Source organism: Mustela lutreola, chromosome 9, assembly GCF_030435805.1.
Source record: "Mustela lutreola isolate mMusLut2 chromosome 9, mMusLut2.pri, whole genome shotgun sequence".
NCBI classification, from domain to species: domain Eukaryota; kingdom Metazoa; phylum Chordata; class Mammalia; order Carnivora; family Mustelidae; genus Mustela; species Mustela lutreola.
Genome location: NC_081298.1, coordinates 95,324,648 through 95,346,080, shown reverse-complemented (window position 1 = coordinate 95,346,080; position 21,433 = coordinate 95,324,648). Strand labels below are relative to the sequence as shown.

Here is a 21,433-nt window from a genome sequence, read left to right as displayed (position 1 = left end):
ACTCTGGTGATGTCAGTACATAAACATATATCATTTCTCACCAAATTCACATCATACTCTCATATAAAAACAATATACAACATTTAGGTTTCTTTATTTTCCTAAAAATATTATTCCCACTTCTTTTTTTTTTTTTTTTAAAGATTTTATTTATTAATTTGACAGAGAGAAATCACAAGTAGACAGAGAGGCAGCCAGAGAGAGAGAGAGGGAAGCAGGCTCTCTGCCGAGCAGAGAGCCCGATGCGGGACTCGATCCCAGGACTCTGAGATCATGACCTGAGCCGAAGGCAGCGGCTTAACCCACTGAGCCACCCAGGCGCCCCTTATTCCCACTTCTTGATGCAGTCTCAGGAGAGTCTAAAAATGTATGTAAAGATGAATTTTGTTTGATCCTCTTTTGTCCAGGTTTTTTCATCGTGCTGTAATGAACAATCTTAGGAAGCTGGCAGGGTGTAAAATAAATAGTCTACTTGTGCTGCCTTGGTCTAGTTTTCTCTACATCAGTGGTTCTCAGTTGTGGGAGATTTTGCCCCCACCCATCTCTCCCTGATCAAGAAACATCTGGCAATGTCTGGAGACATTTTTCACTGTCCTGACTTTGGGTGTTGGGAGCAGTGTGTGTGGCTATTGGCATCTAGTGAGTAAAAGCCAGCGATGTTGCTCAGCATCCTAAAATGCACACACCACCCCACAACAAAGAAATATCATATCCAAAAAGACAACAGTACAGAGAAACTCTACTCTAAACAAAGCACAAAGTTCTAAGTTTTCAATTATCCCACTCCTATAGACTTTTTTGAAGTACAGTTCATTAACACATGTATCACATATATGATTGAGACTTCGTGTGTGTGTCCCCAGGCACATATGTGTATTTAATAGTTTTTCTCTAGAGCTTTCAAATATAGTTAGAAAAAAAAAAAATCTCTATTCCAATCTTGACTTCAGTACGATTTCATTGATAATATTATTCAGTCATAAAAAGAATGAAATCTGGCCATTTGCAACAACACAGACAAATCTAGAATGTATAATGTTATGTGAACTAAGTCAGTCAGAGAAAGACAAACACCATTTGATTTCACTTATGTGGAATTTAAGAAAACAAATGAACAAAGAAAAAAAAGAGACAAAAACAAAACAGACTCTTAACTATAGAGAACAAACTGATGGTTGGGGGGGGAGAGGAGGAGACAGGTGCAGTAAGTGAAGGGAATTAAGAGTATACTTAACACAATAAGCACTGAGTAATGTATATAACTGTTAATGTACAGAATATTGTACACCTAAACTAATATAACACTGTATGTTAACTATACTGGAATTAAAATTTAGTAAATAAATAAAACTTCATTATTATCAAAGCTTCGAAATATACGGATACTAGAGTAGTTAATGCAAAAGAAAATGTAGGGCACCTGGTGACTCAGTCTGTTAAGCATCTGCCTTTGGCTCAGGTCATGATCCTGGGGTCCTGGGACTGAACCCTGCATTGGACTCCCTGCTTAACAGGGAGCCTGCTTCTCCCCCTCCCTCTTCCCCTCCCTCCTGCTCATGCTCTCTCTCTGTCTCTCTCAAATAAATAAAATCTTAAGAAAAAAAAAAAAAGATGTAGAATGAAAAAGATGAGAAGAATTTATTTAAGAGATCAGCAGATCTTCATTACTAACTGGAAATGGGAGAAATCAGGAGGAAAAAAGTTAAACTGGCTTATCTCCCAGTCTTTAATCAATAATAAAGAAAGAATCAATCAAAGATGATGAAGAAACCAAGACATGTTAACTTCTCTCTAAGAACAAAGAAAATCTACAAGTCAGTCCGATTCCATAAAAACGTCTGAGTTCTTTGGTACAGGCAAGTTGTGTTTGAGGTGACAGGAATGTTCACAAAAAAATGTCATGCAAGAAAGCATTCAGGTCTACCTTAGTAGAAATATTAGGATCTAAAAATGGAAGTAATAGCCATCACACAGAGAGAAGCATTTAAATAAACCATGAGAGGAAAGTACTTGGTGGAAGACGCAGAACCAACAAAACAAAAAGAACTCTAAAAGTAAACTTTAAATAATATTTAGTTACATGACCAAAACAGGGAATACTAAAACAATATTTTCTTTCCTAAAAAGAGTATTTTATCACAGAAGCTATAAGAATGTAATGTGCTGCTACCAGGAACAAGGAGAAAGACAGAAGAAAGAACAATGATAGGCAGGAGGAAATCACTGGTGAGGGTCTAGTCACTTGGTTTCAGTGAAGTGAAGGAACTAACAGGCAGGCAGTGCTATACACCTTACCCCATTCGATATAACAATGCATGAGGCTGATTGTTACTATTCCTCTTTCTTCATGTAGATGAGCAGAATGACCCTCCAAAGTCATCTGCACAAGGCATAAGGCTAACAAATAACTGAACAAGGTTTGATTCCACATCTCCACACTCTTTTCACAGCCCCAAGCTACATCATATATAAGTGGATGCCCGAACAATCATTTAAAGAAATGATGGCTAGTATCAAATGTAGGCAAACAAATATGAATGACTCTTCTGAGACACAGATGAGAATAAGAAAGGAACCAAGAAGCAGGCAAGCCCTCTGAGAGCAATGTGAGCCATGCAGGAAATTACTACCATATCTGAGTCCTTATTTCCCTGATACTGGCATTATAACTCCCGGACTACAGAATGGAGCTACAAGTGAAAGAGAATACAGGGAACATGCTCCCTAAAGTGAAGAAGTATACTTAAGGCGACAGCTGCGTGCAAATAAAATCTGGAATAGTGGATATTAACTGAATATCTATCTACATTTCTTTTAAATTGTGTTTTTTGGGGGGCACCTGGGTGGCTCAGTCATTAAACGTCTGCTTTAGGCTCGGCTCATGATCTCAGGGTCCTGGATCCAGCCCCACATTGGGCTCCCTGCTCAGTGGGGAGTTTGCTTCCCCATCTCTGCCCACCTCTCTGCCTACTTGTGATTTCTTTCTGTGTCAAAATAAATAAAATCTTTTTTAAAAAATTGCGGGTTTTTAAAAAAGATTTTATTCATTTATTTGAGAAAGAGAGAGCATGAGAGAGAAGCAGATCACAACCAGTGGGGAGGGCTAAAGGGAAAAGAGTGAGCAGGGAGCCTGATAGGGGACTCACTTCCAGGACACTAGGATCATGACCTGAGCCAAAGGCAGACGCTTTTCAACTAGCAGCTTTCCAATGACATACTAATCATATACATGGAAAAACAGGAAAGGGAAAGTAACATTAAGTACACAAAATTTATTGTACAGCTATATTTAATGACTAATAAAATATAAGGATATTTTATAAAGAAGCTGACAGTATCAGATAAAAGAGGATAGGCAATGGGACCAAAGGAGCATTAAAACCAAGAGAGGCAAGCATCCAGGCAAATGAAGTTTTGTATAAAAGAAAGGTTGACAGAGAACTTTTTAGCACTTCAAAGTTATTTTCTAGTACACATACACAATAATAATAATATAAACGGGGGGGGGGGTGTGTATATGCTTCAGTATGTCACTCATTTGGGAAGGAGGCAGTTAGTTGGGGACACTAACTAGTGTGAGTATTAAGCACCTCAGCATCCTTCCTGGGAAAACAACGGTTCTTATAATTTTCAAAATTCCTCTAAAGTCAAACCTTTCAGGAGCTTCTAAACAGAAATATTTAAATATTCCAGGGTCTATTCCAATGCTTATAAGTTGAAGGGCAGAGTGAAAAAATGTACAACTGACTATTTCTACCAGTGAGTCTAATCTGAACACTGTCTAAAGGTTCTTGCTGCCACAACTGGGAAGAATTAGCACGTCTCAACATAAAAGGCCTGGGAGCTCCAAAGGAAGGCCTTTCCCCAGACACCACAAAACTCACTCTTACCGTCTATGAAACACAAATATTTCTTTTATGCCAACCTCTAACAAATAAATGGAGCATATTCTTGGATATCAGATGAAGACCAGACTGTAAGTCACATGTTGGTATTAGAGGATATAAATGGGCCCTTTACTTTCAACTCCATTTTTCAACTAAAATATTCTTTCCCTACCCCATAAGAAATATCAAACAGAGTAACTTACAGGCTCTTCAAAATCACTCTCTTCCTTTGATGGCAGTTCTAAGGCAGACTGCCTGTGCAGGGAGCTGTCACAAACCTCCAGATCATCAAGCACATTTTTAAAACCTGCTAGCTCAATGCACTCAACAGCCAAGTCACCTTGTTCACACACCTGCTCATAAAATTAAAAGAAAGAAAGAAAAATAAAACAAGTAACAATACCATTTCCTAAAATAGTACTAGAAAAGACAACATTTCCCCCAACTATCATTTTATTGTGTCTCACCTCTCTTTGTAGATCAACAGCTCTTGTACTGCCCACAGTAGCATTTTCATCTAGGTCACAGCATTCAGTATCATCACCCAGAGTAGAGGTGTCAGATTCAGCCTTCCCCTGCAGGCCCTCTACAAAATAGGAGTCGTTTTGCATAACTGTATGTATAGTAAAATAGGATTTGGCTCCCAAAGGCTGAGGAATTTTATCTTGGCCTACATCAGCTTTCAGCAATGACTCTTGATCGACTGGAATTAAAGATGCATTACTGGTCATTGATAAAGCACCTTGTGACTCAGCATCACTTGTCACCAAGTTTGCTGAAAAGCCACCTCCTACACTTGCAGAAGGACCTTCAATGATGTTACTGGAGTTTCCATTCTTAACCAAAATATCGTTTGAGGAATCCACAATTTCTTCAAATCTTCTTAAATCTTGTAAAACCAAAGAATCTGAAGTTGATACTTTCATTGGATAAAAAATGTTTGAAGATCCTGCCTTCTCTGCAAGGTCAAGATCAGGACCAAACTTTATCTTCCCAATGGGAAGAAATGGTTCATTGTCTAGATCGCAGTGAAATAAAGCTGACTGTGCTTTGCCAAGACAAGCAGCCTGGCTGTGAGATTTTTCACTTAAAGAAGCAGATGACTTAAGCTCTGGAATAAGAGAAAGTGGCTTAATGAACACTTCCTGAGGAGCACTGGGGAGGGATTTTAAATCAAGATGCCAATACAGGGAGCTATCACTATTATCTTTTTTATGCAACAATGGTTTTGAAGCCGCTAATTCAAACCCCCCAGGAGTAGACTGATAAAGCGGATGACTAAGCTCATCAAACAAAGAGTTTTCACCATTACAATTTAATAGAGAAAGATGTGAATTTTTTGGTTCACGTTCTTGGCTGTCATTTATTAAAGACTTACTAATGTCAGTTTGGATTTCATTTACTGTACTGTCTTTCTTGGAAGGCTCAATAGAGGCAATAACTACCTCAAAGGCTACATTTTCAGAAGCATCAACACTATTTCCACCAAAAGCAGAAGCTGCCCTTTGGTATCTTTCCTCTTGTAAATACGGTTGTTCTGATGTCTCATCCAAGTTGAATTTAATCGTCTTAAGAGGACCTCCAGAAACCTCCATCTTACAGGTACCATGTTGCCTAGAGTATGTATCTATTTCCGAAACTTTTACAGAATTATCAGGAAATACAACATTCTCAAATAATTTTATTTCTGAAGATCTGGGATGCATCTCGGGAAATACTGAAGTACTTCTACTCTCCTTTTGTTCAAAACCTTGAGATAGTTCTTTCTCCAGACCTTCTTCATTTCTTTCATACCCCATCATTTCTTTCACCTCATTCTCAGCTGGAGCCCTTAAATAAACACTCCCAAAATAATGATTGTGGGCTGTCAAGGGAATGCCCTTTCCTCTTCTTTCCAACAGACAATGCAAGAAAGAATGTGACATTCTGTTATTAAAATGAGGAGCAACTTCATGGGGAAAAGAAACATAGTCCTTACTGATCACATATGTTTCTGGATGGTGTGAAACTTTCCGTTTGCTCCATGGCGTACATGAAAAAGGAGCATGAAAACTGTCACTTCCCTTAGGAATTTTGTTTTTATCAATTGTGTCGGACGAATCTGAATAAGAATCATGATCCTTACTGGTTAGATAATTTTCTGACTGCTGTAAAGCTTTCTGTTTCCAATACTGCACATATGAACAAGAAGCATCAAAACTGTCACTTCCTTCAGGAGTCATGTATTCATCACTTGTATAAGATGAGGTTGAAACAGAAACTTGACCTTTATCAGCTAAACTGACTTCTGGCTCCTGAACTTCTTGTGTCTTCCATGCCATATAGGAACAAAGAGCATCATAACTATCGAAGTCATTGGGGGTTTTCAGTTCATCAACTGTATCACACGAAGGGGTCTCTTCTTTAATCCCTTGTTCAAAAGGTAAAAAAGAGTGCCGACACTCAACAGTTGTACTAGCTATAAGCGAGTGCTGAGATACACTAATGCAACTGTTAACTAAGTCTGAAGCTACTTCTGAGGCTGCCTGGAATAAAGCTTCACTAACTTCCGATGGTCGAGAAAACCATTCAGTATCTTCAGACTTACCAGGAATTCCCCTGAAAAATATACAGTTAAAAATAAATAAATAAATAACACATTTAAAACATTTTTTTAAATACTAACATGAAAAATACAAAATTGATATGTCACCAAAATTAAGATTATTTGAAAAGTGTGTTGGAAAAACAAAGTTCTAATCTCAAATTCCCTTAAAGTGGTTAGGGACTGAACCAGGCAAATTTTGTGTAAAGAGAATACGAACTCCCATCCTACGACCCTGACTTTTTTTCAACCTTTTCCTAAAACAAGACTACCAAAAAATAGGGAATATTTTCATACTGCCAAAAAAAAAAAGATTAAATAAAAAATTCCAACTTTACTATTTAAAATGTTTATCACCTATCATAATTTAATACTCACTTAACTTTCACTAATTCTTTCACTAGTCATTTACTGTGCTCTTTAAAACCCCTTAAGTGATCTACTCTTAAAACACAGCAGTAACCTAATTATTAGTTGACTATTATACATAGAACACCTTTTCATAAAAGTGATTTTAAGGTAATACACAGCAGAAGGGCAAAGGTGTTTACTCTGCAAACATCTACAGTTTTTTCTTAAACATTTTATTTTAGTTGACATACACTATAATATTAGTTTCAGGTGTACAACACATGTCATGGTAAGCTCTACAGAATGAATAGAACTGTCAAAACACTACGTTATGCACCCAAAACTAACACTGTATGTCAACTATACTACAATAATAAAAATTTAAAAATAAAATAAATTATGCCTGGAATGCTAAAATACATTAAAAACCATTTTTAAATAAACCACAATTGTATGGCTCATTTTTACACATGTATTACTCTACCAAATTAATGTGCATCATGTCTTAACTTAGGGCCTTGTTACCTTCCAAGGGTGTGCTGAAAATATCTAACCCCCACTCCAAAGTCTCACCTTAGCCTGAAGTCATTAATATTAGTAACAACTTAGAACAAGAAAAAGTAGGAAGTTTACATGCAAATAAAAAAATAAATCATCCTACCTCAGAGGTGCAAAATCTGGTTCGCTTCGTTGAAATAAGGAATCAGATCCAAACTCTTGATCTTGTGTCATACATGTCAGCAAAGGCAAATCAGGGGAAGCAAAGTTGTCTTGTATGACTGCAAAGTTTCAAGCATAAAAATGTTGGGAATGCTGAAAGTTAAATGCTTAGCTTACTCATGTAATACTTTAAAGAACCTAAATACGTAGCCATCTGGAAGTTTCTAAAAGCATCAGAATGCTAACATAACAGCATTTAAAGTACAAAATTTCAAAGATAACCCTGAAGGATAGGTATTATTATGCCCATCTCACAGCTGAGGAAACATGATTATAAAATTTAAGAAATACGTATTTGCCCACATTCAAATAGCTTAAGGGTCAGAATGAGAACTGAACTTAAACACTAATTTCTTAGCGAGTGCTCTTAACCATTATGAGTGTTTGTTTCTTTCCATCTTAAATCAAACTGTAGTCCCTAGGTTCCTGGGCATCCCTAAGACATTCTCAGGAGGTACCTAGAGTCAAAATTATATTCAAAATAATATTAAGATGTCATTTGCCTTATTCACTCTCATTCTCTCACAAGGGTATGGTAGAATTTTCCAGAAGCTACACCATCTGAGATATAGCAACATACTGAATGCAAAAGCAGATTATCAAAATCTACCTCTCCTCTATGAGGTCAAACATTATAGAGATTTTTTTTCTTAAATAAAACAATAGCACTCTTAAATATTTTGTTCTGGAAAATAGTTATATTTCTTAAAAAAAATGTAATTTATGTTAACATGCAATGGAGTTGTTATTTTTTTATGAGTTAATAAATATTTTAGAAATCTCTAAGTTTTAATTTCTAAAATGGGAAATTATCAACAACCCATATAAACAAAAGCTCCTTGAAGTCCTTGGTAATTTTAAAATATGTAAAGGAGTCCTGTTCTCCAAAAAGTTGGAGAACTGCTGATTTAAAGGAAAAATAATTCTTGTGGATTCCTGAATGTCAACTTAAATAATTCCTATTATATGTACCTAAATACATACAAAGTAGGTATAAACTCCTCATTATTTATACCATTTATATAACTATAAAACAAAAACAAAATTTTAATAGAAATAAAACTATAAAACCATCAATATTCTAAGATTAATTTAACTGGATAGGTGATACTTTGCTAGAACTAAACATTCTTTCACTATGAATGTGATATCATTGCTATGGTACACTTTCTTGATTTCAGAATGCCTATAATTCTGCATGACAACACCTTCCCTACCATAACTGTCATACCATTTAATTTTTGGTCTAACTGCTTCTCACCTAAACGATCAACTCCACATCCACTTTATTCACAGCTGTATCTGTGAATTTTAATTTTTGGTCTAACTGCTTCTCACCTAGACAATCAACTCCACATCCACTTTATTCACAGCTGTATCTGCAGTGCCTACCAAAGTACTTGCTACACTTAGTTACTCAAAATAGAATTATTTATTAAAATTAACTTATTAAAAATCAAGCAGGATGAGAATGATAACCTTGACTACCAAGGACTGCTTGGTATGATTCCTCTTTGACCTTGGCTTACAGACTCAGTCTTAAACCTTCATAACAGAGAAGTCTCTCATTCCTCTAAAAATCATAAAGGTTTTTAACAAAGATCCCACATTTCCTCACATTTAGACAACGCTGATGGCTTAGGCCACTATTTTTTGAAATATCTAACTGTTCTGACACCAGTCATCATCATGACATCTGCTGCTGGTGAGACCGATACACCCCCCAATGACTGTATACATATGTAACAAAACAGCAATGATGAAATTTCCTCTAGCGATATATCAAATCCGGGGTCTGCTCTAATAACTAAAAATGTTCTATTTATCTAAAGTAAATGAGAAGCTTTAGTTCTAAAACCTTAACTAGAAAACATTTTAGAAGCCACATTGCATAATCTCCAACCCAATGTTGAATTTCTGTTAGAGAATTTTGCTTGACATTTTGCAGTGATGTAAACCTCACATTTTCTGTTGTTATATGGTCTTTATACTATTAAATGGCTCCGTTAGAAAAGTTCTTTGTTATATCAAATTGAAAACAGCCTCCCTATAAGCTATGTATTCTCATTTTAACCCCTAGACTAAGAATAAGCAACCTTTTTTTAAAAGGCCAACTAATAAATATTTCACACTTTGTGGGTCACATATGGTCTCTATCACATGTACTTCTTTTTTTCGTTTTTTACAATCATTTAAAAATCCAAAAACTGGGGAGCCTGGGTGGCTCAGGGGGTTAAGCCTCTGCCTTCGGCTCAGGTCATGATCCCAGGGTCCTGGGATCGAGCCCCGCATCAGGCTCTCTGCTTGGCAGGGAGCCTGCTTCCTCCTCTCTCTCTGCCTGCCTCTCTGCCTATGTGTGATCTCTGTCTGTCAAATAAATAAATAAAATCTTTAAAAAAAAAAAAAATCCAAAAACTATTCTTAGCTCATGGCCAGTACAAAATCAGATCCTTGCACCAGATCATTATAATACCAATCCCATGGTACTGTTATTTTTCTGTTTACTAGTCTTCCCAAGAGTAGAAATAGCTTTCATCTATATATCCCTAGCATTAAACACACTATAAGCACTTAGATATTTGTTAAGCAAATGAGTGAATAAATGAAAGGTAAACTCCTTCCTCTTTAGCTTGACATCCCCTCAAACACCTGATCATAACAAAGTCTTCTCTTTGATCTACTGTCATACTCATTTCCTCTCAAAAAGGAACTGCTGTGCTGTCGATATCTTTCTTTAAAAAAAAAAATCTTTTTATTCATTTATTTATTTTAAAGAAAGAAAAAGAGAGTATGTGAGGTGGGGAGGGGCAGAGGGAGAAGCAGAAAATCCCAAACAGTCTCCAAGCTAAGCATGAAGCCGGATCCCAGGACCAGAGCCAAAATCAAGAGTCAAAAGCTCAACTGCCTGAACAACCAAGGAGCCCCACTGTCAACATTCTTTCTTAAAATGTGATACTAAAATGGACTCTGATGGTCTACATCATAAAACACACTGGTGCCCATATTCTGATCTGAATAACCTTGACTTATGTTTGAAAAAAACTTGTGGGACACCTGGGTGGTTCAGTCAGTTAAGCAGCTGTCTTCAGCTCAGGTCATGATCCCAGGGTCCTGGGACTGAGCCCCACACCGGGCTCCCTGCTCAGCAGGGAACCTGCTTCCTCCTCTCCCTCTGCCTGCCGCTCTGCCTACTTGTGTGCTCTATCAAATAAATAAATAAAATCTTGAAAGAAAAAAAAAGAAACTTGTTGAATTAACTCCTATTGGCGCTCCTCTACAAAACGCTAACAAGATAACATCAGGGTTAAATTTCATTCCACTGTCAAGGCTAATTCTATACTTGATCTTAGCCAAAAGGCTGAGAAGCGTTTTTTTTTTTTTTTTTTTGGGGGGGGGGGGCTGAATAAAACAAAAATAAGAACAAAATAATATTGCCTTAATTATCATTTAGGCATAAAAAACTGAAATCACCATACTGGTTAACCATTCTTCTATACCCACACGATTCAAAGTAGTAATAACACAATTCTATCTCCCACCCTGATAATCTGAAAGGTACTTCACGTTTACCTTTTGTAAAGAGCTAATAAATCAGTGCCATATTAAGCAGAGGAAACCAGTAAGATCTACCTCAGACAAGTCATTTAACCTCTTTATCTCACTTTTAGGGTCTGAAAACTGAGAATAACATACGACTTAACTAATTCTAAGAATCTAATGAAGCAATGGATAAAGAAGAAGTGGTATATATATATACAATGGAATACTATGCAGCCATCAAAAGAAATGAAATCTTGCCATTAGCAACAACGTGGATGGAACTAGAAGGTATTATGTAGAGCGGAATAAGTCAATCAGAGAAAGACAATTATCATTCCTGATAATTCCTGATAAATTTCTGATATGAGGAATTTGAGAAGCAGAGTGGAGGGATTGGGAAGTAGGGAAGGAAAAAATGAAACAAGACGGGATCATGAGGGAAACAAACCATAAGAGACTCTTAATATCACAAAACAAACTGAGGGTTGCTGGGGTAGGAGGGTATGGAGAAGGTGGTTGGGTTATGGACATTGGGAAGTGTATGTGCTATGGTGAGTGCTGTGAAGTGTGTAAGGCTTACAATTCACAGACCTGTACCCCTGGGGCAAATAATACATTATGTGTTAATAAAAATAATTTTTAAAAATCTAAAAAAAAAAAAAAAGAATCTAATGAAGCAAGCTTGTAAGCATTTATTTTGTTTTTTAAGGATCATGGAGGTTCCATTGCGAGAGATGTTGTCAAAAGATAATATATAGTTTACCCCAAGGAAAAATCCACAACCTCAAGGCCAAGGAGGTATACCCACTAGGGAGGAAGTTATCACCTTTCTACCTTCTGTGAGCAACAGGACATAATGAAGGGCAGGTACACATAACTAGACCAGATGGTCAGTGTAGAAAACCAAAATTAAGCTAATACCTTTGAGGATGGCTCTACAGAGCTCCTCAATTCATGAAAGGATTTAGGGGTGCCTAGGTGGCTCAGTCAGTTAAGCGTCTGACTCGGTTTCAGCTCAGCTCATGATCTTGCAGTGGAGAGATCGAGCCTCGAGTTAGGCTCTGTAATCACTGCAGAGTCTGCTTCAGATTCTCTCTCCCTCTCCTTCTACTTCTCCCCACCCCCTGCTCGCTTGCACGCTCTCTAAAATAAATAACCTAAAAGAAAGAAAAAGAGATTTAGATGCAAGACCCAACATCCCCCCAAAGTATGTTATAAATATGTTATTACTACTAGTTAAAAATAAAGAGGCATTACCTAGCAGCGGCGAACATAAGAGACCTCTCTTGGATTCCTTTCCTTCATTTTCTGGTTGGGTCAATATACCTTCCTCCACAGAGGTGAGGTCTGTCACTTCGGTCCCTTCCTCTCTCATATTAAACCTGGTCTGGATTATATCCAAGGTGTGAGAAGAGTCCATCTCTTGAGGAAGATACTGCCAACATTCTGTTCTCTAAAACAATAATTTTGAAGGAAAATATGCTAAATCATTGACCAAGTTACCATATACATTAATATTTAGATACAAATATCCATTAACTCATGTAGTATTTGGCTTCTGTGTGATAACATTCTCATCATAGTGTTTTTGGAGAAAGTAAAACTGTTCTTTCTGTATATTTTTCACAATATTAACTACATTAGAGCTCTTCCCATCACTACCCACTTTTAATGTGTTATATCACTAGCATTTCTGTTATTCTTTAACAGTTCTCTTCACTATATTTGGTTCTACATGAAATCCTACAATTTGATTACAAATCTGAATTACAAAATTAAATGTAAAAGATATATAAGCCAAAATTATAAAACAGAAGGCCAAATGTCCAATTTTTAGTTCTAAAAACCAAAATTACTGTCAAATTTTTAAAAGTTTCTAACTACTTCTATATTCTTGTACTTATCTCTTGATAGACCTGAAACAACCAATTCATGGATTGGCACCAATCCACAGATCACACTAAGTACCAATGTTGAATTAAAGACTATCTGAAATTACTGAGGTTCTATATGTTGTCTAACTGAATTTAAATTTTAAAAAAGACAAATGGTTAACAACTTTATCGGCATTTTTCTTTTAAATTTTGTATTGGTTAATGAAGATATTCTTCCTACCATGCTATGAAAGTACACTTTTACTTTCATATTTAATTAATTTGATTAGGAATGAACTCTATATTTGATCAAACTATAATACAGTATCTTTTTTTCCCAATTAAGTCTGATAATGTACTAAATTTCTTTCTAGTACATTTCCTACTTGGCAATGGTAGATCAGATTTTAATCATATTTGCAAGCACTCTTAACATTTTCACTCATACATATTCTTAAGATTGATCAGGATTTTCAAATGCCTTGCTTTGTTTTCTAACCTTATTCCATAAACTTGTCCTATATATTTTTTAAGACTTTATTTATTTATTTGAGACAGACAGAAAGAAAGAGAGAGAATGAGCATGAGCAGGGGGAGGGATAGAGGGAAAAGGAGAAGCAGACTCCACACTGAACGTAATGCCCAACATAGGGCTTGATCCCAAGACCAAGACCATGACTTGAGCCGAAGGCAGACGATTAACCAACTGAGCCACCCAGGCACCTCAACCTATTGATTTTCATGGCTTGTAAATAAGTCTATTACTGAACTTTTCTTTCTTTTTTCTTTTTTTTTTTAAACGATTTTATTTATTTATGGGGCACCTGGGTGGCTCAGAGGGTTAAGCCTCTGCCTTCAGCTCAGGTCATAATCTCAGGCTCTTGGGATTGAGCCCCACATCGGGCTCTCTGCTCAGCAGGGAGCCTGCTTCCACCGCCTCTCTCTCTGCCTGCCTCTCTGCCTACTTGTGATCTCTGTCTATCAAATAAATAAATAAAATCTTTTTAAAAAAATAAAGAAAGCCCAAAATTTAAAAAAAGATTTTATTTATTTGATAGAAATCACAAGTGGGCAGAGAGGCAGGTGGGGGCGGGGGGGTGGGGAGCAGGCTCCCTGCTAAGCAGAGAGCCCAATGCAGGGCTCGATCCCAGGATCCTGGGATCATGACCTGAGCTGAAGGCAAAGCCTTTAACCCACTGAGCCACCCAGGTGCCCCTGAACTTTTCTTTCTTAACCAATTCAAATGTTTTCTTTTTTTTTTCTTTTTTCTATTTTTTTATTTTTTCAAATGTTTTAAGAGAGTATAAATTTCTTATTCTCAAATAACCCAAAATCTATAAAAAGATGTATTATAATACAGAATGATTTTCTCAAACACTTTCGTTTTTGAAGTTATTAGTTAAAATTACCATTACTTAAAATTCACTAATTACATGTTCTTTTAGTAAGTTAAGAAAAAAAAAACACAACTATCCACTGTTTACTATCAGTTATATGAATATATGCAGGGAAAAAAACTCATCTATAGCTTCTGGGATTATAGAACAGTAGACCTTTGACATTCCAGAATATCTCAATCCCTGCTATGCTGGATAAATTAGTCCAACCCAGAACATCAAAATCGTGTTTTCAATACTTGGAAACAAAAGGTGATTAATTTTAAATTTTTTCTTTTGAGAGTACTCCATTCTATAGAGCACAGTGAACCAAAGGAGTGTTCAAAAGCAGGGGAATTCCAGTCATTGTGTGACTCTACCAAAAAATCTCTAGTCCCCAACTCCTCTCAGTCTCCTCGAGCATGGTTTGAACTTGGTCCCACAGTTTATTCCTCATTCCAAAGAGACAGGTTATCTGTTGGCTCTCCTGCCCATCCTCTGGCCTAGTCAGAGCACTCTACTCTAGCTCAACCTCAGTAATTCTTTAACCTCATTAAGACAATTATCCTAATACATTTAGACTTTTCATAATTCCTTTCTTTTCCTGTATTTCCTTTTTTTTTTTTTTTTTAAGGATTTTATTTATTTATTTGACAGAGGGAGATCGCAGGTAGGCAGAGGGAGAGAGAGAGAAGAGGAAGCAGGCTCCCTGGGGGGCAGAAAGCCAGATGTGGGGATCGATCCCAGCACCCTGGGATCATGACCTGAGCCATAAGCAGAGGCTTTATTTTAACCCACTGAGCGACCCAGGTGCCCCCTGTATTTCCTTCTTTACCACTCTGAGAGTTCAGAGTCATCCTTATAACCACTGCCTTGCAAACATCTTTAACTTTCCTGCACTCTTCTCCCATTATCCTATTTGCCTGGTAAAAGCTCAGTTCTCTAGTCGAACCTTCTCCTTATCCGAACAAAGCAGTGGCGCACTGCTGAGTAAAGCACAAACTCAAACCGTTTTTCCCTTAAATTGATGATATTAGGGATGCCTGGGTGGCTCAGTCATTAAGCTTCTACCTTGGACTGGGGTCATGATCCCAGGGTCCTGGGATCAAGCCCCGCAGCGCTCCCTCCTCATCAGGGAGCCTGCTTTTCCCACTCACACTCCCCCTGCTTGTGTTCCCTCTCTCCCTGTCATTCTCTCTATGTCAAACGAATACATAAAATCTATAAAAAAGAAAAAAAAAGATTGGGAGGCTCTTTAAAAAAAGTAATGACCTTAAACCTCAAGGGCACTCAGAATTGCCTAGAAATCCTACTATATTTTCCTGCTGAACTGACTTGCTGAAATGACTACACTTTTCTCTCCTCAGAACTACTGAACTCTCCTTCATTTTTTTTCAGTGTTCCAAGATTCACTGTTTATGTACCACACCCAGTGCTCCACGCAATCCATGCCCTCCTTAATACCCACCACCAGGCTCACCTAACCCCCACCCCTCCAAAACCCTCAGTTTGTTTCTCAGAGTCCACAGTATCTCATGCTTTGTTTCCCCCTCCAATTTACCCCAATTCACTTTTCCTTTTCTTCTCCTAACGTCCTCCATGTTATTCCTTATGTTCCACAAGTAAGTGAAACCATATGATAATCGACTCTCTCTGCTTGACTTATTTCACTCAGCATAATCTCCTCCAGTCCCATCCATGTTGATACAAAAGTTGGGTATTCATCCTTTCTGATGGAGGCATAATACTCCATTGTATATATGGACCACATCTTTTTTTTTTTTTTAAGATTTTATTTATTTATTTGATAGAGAGAGAGAGAGAGAGATCACAAGTAGGCAGAGAGGCAGGCAGAGAGAGAGGAAGGGAAGCAGGCTCCCCGCTGAGCAGAGAATCCGATGCGGGGCTTGATCCCAGGACCCTGGGACCATGACCTGAGCCGAAGGCAGAGGCTTAACCCACTGAGCCACCCAGGTGCCCCGGACCACATCTTCTTTATCCATTTGTCTGTTGAGGGGCATCTTGGCTCTTTCCACAGTTTGGCAATTGTGGCCATTGCTGCTATGAACATTGGGGTACAGATGGTCCTTCTTTTCACCACATCTGTATCTTTGGGGTAAATACCCAGTAGTGCAATTGCAGAGTTATACTGTAGCTCTATTTTTAATTTCTTAAGGAATCTCCACACTGTTCTCTAAAGTGGCTGCACCAATTTGCATTCCCACCAACAGTGTAAAAGGGTTCCCCCTTCTCCACATCCTCTTCAACACTTATTGTTTCCTGTCTTGTTAATTCTGGCCATTCTAACTGGTGTTAGGTGGTATCTCAATGTGGTTTTGATTTGAATTTTCCTGATAGCTAGTGATGATGAACACTTTTTCATCTATCTGTTAACCATTTGTATGTCTTCATTGGAGAAGTGTCTGTTCGTGTCTTCTGCCCATTTTTGACATGATTATCTATTTTTTGGGTGTTGAGTTTGAGGAGTTCTTTATAGATCTTGGATTATCAGCTGATGACCTCATCTTGTACTTCAATTAAGTGAAGAGCAGGAGATGGAACTTCCTTATCTTCCTATCATCAGATCTAAATTCTATTTTCATCTTGTGACTTTAAAAAAGTCTCTGTACCTACCAAAGGCATCATCTTATTCCATTCTTTTCAACAACTGCCTTCCTATACTAAGCTCCTGCTTTCATCCATTTGCCCTCTCTACTAAATCATTCTTCTCCCCAAGCAAACATATATAATTTCCCATCATAAAATAAAATTATGAAACATTCCTGTTCAACATTCCTTTTGTTTCTGCATATCTTTTTCTTTTTATCTTTTTTTCTTTTCTTTGTTTTAGTTTTTATGTAAATCTCAATAAACATTAGTTTCAGGTGTACAGTTTAGTGATTTAACACTTACATACAACACCTGGTACTGGTCACAAGTTTCTGTACATTATGTTGCTGTTTCTATCATACAGTGGTCACTTGTGTTATACCTTTTTAATCAATAAAAAAAAGGCCCTCGAATCTCTAATGTTTTTGACATAAACACATTTTGAGGGAGAAATAAAAATCAGAGATACAAATTTGGGATTTTTAAGTATACAGATATATTTAACCCCCCAGATCCAAATAAGAACTAAAACATCCCAAAACTTCAAGCAGAAGTCAAAAACTCAAATGTGAACAGGGCCAGGGAAGTAAGAGAAATGAGTAAATCTGCCTGAAGTTAGAGTGTTGGGACCTGTGGCCAAATATGCACTGCATACACACTTTAAAGGGTTCTATTTCGGGACACCTGAGTGGCTCAGTTGGTTAAGCCACTGTCTTCGACTCAGGTCATGACAACCCAGATTCCTGGGATCAAGTCCCGCAGGCTCCTTGCCTGGCAGGGAGTCTGCTTCTCTCTCTGACTCTGCCTGCCACTCTGCCTGCTTGTGCACTCACTCTCTCTTTCTCCCTCTCTCTCTGTCTCTCTCTCTGACAAATAAATAAATAAATAAAATATTTTAAAGTGTTCTATTTCAAAATTTTAAAAACAGTGTGCGAAAAAAAAATGTTTTTTTCTGAAAACCACATTTAACCATTATTGAGGCCCACGGCTTGCAACCTTTGACTTTGAAGTTTAACGGGGGAAGATAAAGCATCAAAGGAAGCTGAGAGAGAATAGCAGAAGAGTAGAAAGAAAACTAGTAGGAGCTAAGAAAGGAAATCATTTTAAGAAGTTATGCAATGGTTAATGGTGTCAAATGCTATTTACTGTAGCTAAAATGAGCACAGAAAAGTGCTCACTGTATTCAGCTACACAAATGTTAGCATAATTTGCTTACACAGAGTTGAGGTCAGAACACAAAGCAGATTAAGTAAAATAATAAGTAGATCTTAACCAGTGATATAAGGTACATATATTAAAAAGGAGAAAAAACTACAGTTGATATAACTGTAGGACTTAGAAAGTCCTAGAGGACCTGGGTTGCTCTGTTGATGAAGTGTCTGACTCTAGATTTCAACTCAGGTCATGATCTCAGGGTCATGTAAGCGAGCTCCACAGGCTCTGCGCTGGGTGTGGAGTCTGCCTGGGATTCTTTCTCTCTCTCTCTCTCCCACTGCCCCTCTCCACTCTCTCTCCTTTTCTCAAAAAAAAAGGGGGGGGCCGGGATCCTAAAAAAAATCTACAGAAGTCTACCACTAAAACCAGTAAGTGTGATTAGCAAGGTCACTGGATACAAGTTCATTATACAGTTATTTATATTTCCATACACTCGTAATCAATAGAAAACTGAAATTTTTTAAAACATCAGTAAGATTAATTACACCTTAAATAAAAGCAACGTTTAAAAGTCAGTCTAACACAAACACGTGTTAAGTTTGTTACACTGAACACAACAAAACACTGACGAAAAAATAAACACCGAAATGAAACTGAAAGAACTGTTGTTTGTGGATTAGAGAACTCAACTATTATTAAGATGTCAATTCTCTCCAAACTGACATATAACTCAAGGCAACCTTTTTTTTTTTTTTTTAAGATTTTATTTATTTGACAGAGAGAGATCAAAAGTAGGCAGAGAAGCAGGCAGACAGGGGGAAGCAGGCTCCCTGCTGAGCAGAGAGTCCAATGCGGGTTCAATCCAAGGACCCTGAGATCATGACCTGAGCGAGAGGCAGAGGTTTAACCCACTGAGCCACCCAGGCACCCTTCAAGGCAATCTTAATCAAAATCCCATCGGGCTTTTTTAATAGAGAAGCTGATCCTAAATTTATACAGAAATTACAAGAATCTAACATAAACAAAACCATTTTTCAAAAGAGGAACAAAGTGGGAGAACTCACACTACCTGATTTTAGGACAGTATAATAATTAAGAGTGTGAGACTGGCATGACAGACATATGAATCAATGGAACAGAGTTCAGAAATAGACCAACACATTTACAGTCAATCTGTTTTTTATAAAGATGCCAAAGAAGCATTAGACAAAAGTTACAGTATTTTCAGCAAATGGTGTTGTAATGACAATTAAATACTCCTATGTAAAAAAAATAAAGCTGTATCCTTACTTCACATTATATACAAAAACCAACTAAAATGGATCATATATAATAAATGTAAAATCTACAACTATAAAACTTCAGAAACGGGTTCACAACTGGGTAAAATTTTGACACTCCCTCTTCCCTCAACCACAGGACATTTGGCAATATTTGGAGACATGCTTCACAGTTACAACAAGGGGGAATACTCCTGATATCTAGTGGGGAAAGGTCAAGAATGCTGCTAAACATCAGGAACACGGCAGGGATGTCCATTATCACCACTGCTATTCAACATCGTACTAGAGGTCCTAGCCTCAGCAATCAGACAACAAAAGGAAATTAAAGGCATCCAAATCGGCAAAGAAGAAGTCAAATTATCACTCTTCGCAGATGATATGATACTATATGTGGAAAACCCAAAAGACTCCACTCCAAAACTGCTAGAACTTATACAGGAATTCAGTAAAGTGTCAGGATATAAAATCAATGCACAGAAATCAGTTGCATTTCTCTACACCAACAGCAAGACAGAAGAAAGAGATATTAAGGAGTCAATCCCATTTACAATTGCATCCCAAACCATAAGATACCTAGGAATAAACCTAACCAAAGAGACACAGAATCTATACTCAGAAAACTATAAAGTACTCATGAAAGAAATTGAGGAAGACACAAAGAAATGGAAAAATGTTCCATGCTCCTGGATTGGAAGAATAAATATTGTGAAAATGTCTATGCTACCTAAAGCAATCTACACATTTAATGCAATTCCTATCAAAGTACCATCCATCTTTTTCAAAGAAATGGAACAAATAATTCTAAAATTTATATGGAACCAGAAAAGACCTCGAATAGCCAAAGGGATATTGAAAAAGAAAGCCAACGTTGGTGGCATCACAATTCCGGACTTCAAGCTCTATTACAAAGCTGTCATCATCAAGACAGCATGGTACTGGCACAAAAACAGACACATAGATCAATGGAACAGAATAGAGAGCCCAGAAATAGACCCTCAACTCTATGGTCAACTAATCTTCAACAAAGCAGGAAAGAATGTCCAATGGAAAAAAGACAGCCTTTTCAATAAATGGTGCTGGGAAAATTGGACAGCCACATGCAGAAAAATGAAATTGGACCATTTCCTTACACCACACACAAAAATAGACTCAAAATGGATGAAGGACCTCAATGTACGAAAGGAATCCATCAAAATCCTTGAGGAGAACACGGGCAGCAACCTCTTCGACCTCTGCCGCAGCAACATCTTCCTAGGAACAACGCAAAAGGCAAGGGAAGCAAGGGAAAAAATGAACTACTGGGATTTCATCAAGATCAAAAGCTTCTGCACAGCAAAGGAAACAGTTAACAAAATCAAAAGACAACTGACAGAATGGGAGAAGATATTTGCGAACGACATATCAGATAAAGGACTAGTGTCCAGAATCTATAAAGAACTTAGCAAACTCAACACCCAAAGAACAAATAATCCAATCAAGAAATGGGCAGAAGACATGAACAGACATTTCTGCAAAGAAGACATCCAGATGGCGAACAGACACATGAAAAAGTGCTCCATATCACTCGGCATCAGGGAAATACAAATCAAAACCACAATGAGATATCACCTCACACCAGTCAGAATGGCTAAAATCAACAAGTCAGGAAATGACAGATGCTGGCGAGGATGCGGAGAAAGGGGAACCCTCCTACACTGTTGGTGGGAATGCAAGCTGGTGCAGCCACTCTGGAAAACAGCATGGAGGTTCCTCAAAATGTTGAAAATAGAACTGCCCTATGACCCAGCAATTGCACTATTGGGTATTTACCCTAAAGATACAAATGTAGTGATCCAAAGGGACACATGCACCCGAATGTTTATAGCAGCAATGTCCACAATAGCCAAACTATGGAAAGAACCTAGATGTCCATCAACAGATGAATGGATCAAGAAGATGTGGTATATATACACAATGGAATACTATGCAGCCATCAAAAGAAATGAAATCTTGCCATTTGCAACAACATGGATGGAACTAGAGCGTATCATGCTTAGCGAAATAAGTCAAGCAG

The 21,433-nt window shown here is 37.5% G+C and overlaps 1 protein-coding gene across 4 annotated transcripts in view; it reads right to left on the bottom strand.

Moving 5' to 3' along the window:
- The window catches only part of ALMS1 (ALMS1 centrosome and basal body associated protein), a 211,932-nt gene that overhangs the window by 165,259 nt on the left and 25,240 nt on the right, over positions 1-21,433 (bottom strand). For all 4 annotated transcript variants that reach the window (XM_059188066.1, XM_059188063.1, XM_059188065.1 and 1 more), the window contains 4 exons: positions 12,340-12,535; positions 7,484-7,601; positions 4,355-6,485; positions 4,091-4,240 (listed from right to left, as the gene is read on the bottom strand). In XM_059188066.1, coding sequence (XP_059044049.1) covers positions 4,091-4,240; positions 4,355-6,485; positions 7,484-7,601; positions 12,340-12,535 — 2,595 coding nt within the window. The remainder of the gene's footprint in view (positions 1-4,090; positions 4,241-4,354; positions 6,486-7,483; positions 7,602-12,339; positions 12,536-21,433) is intronic.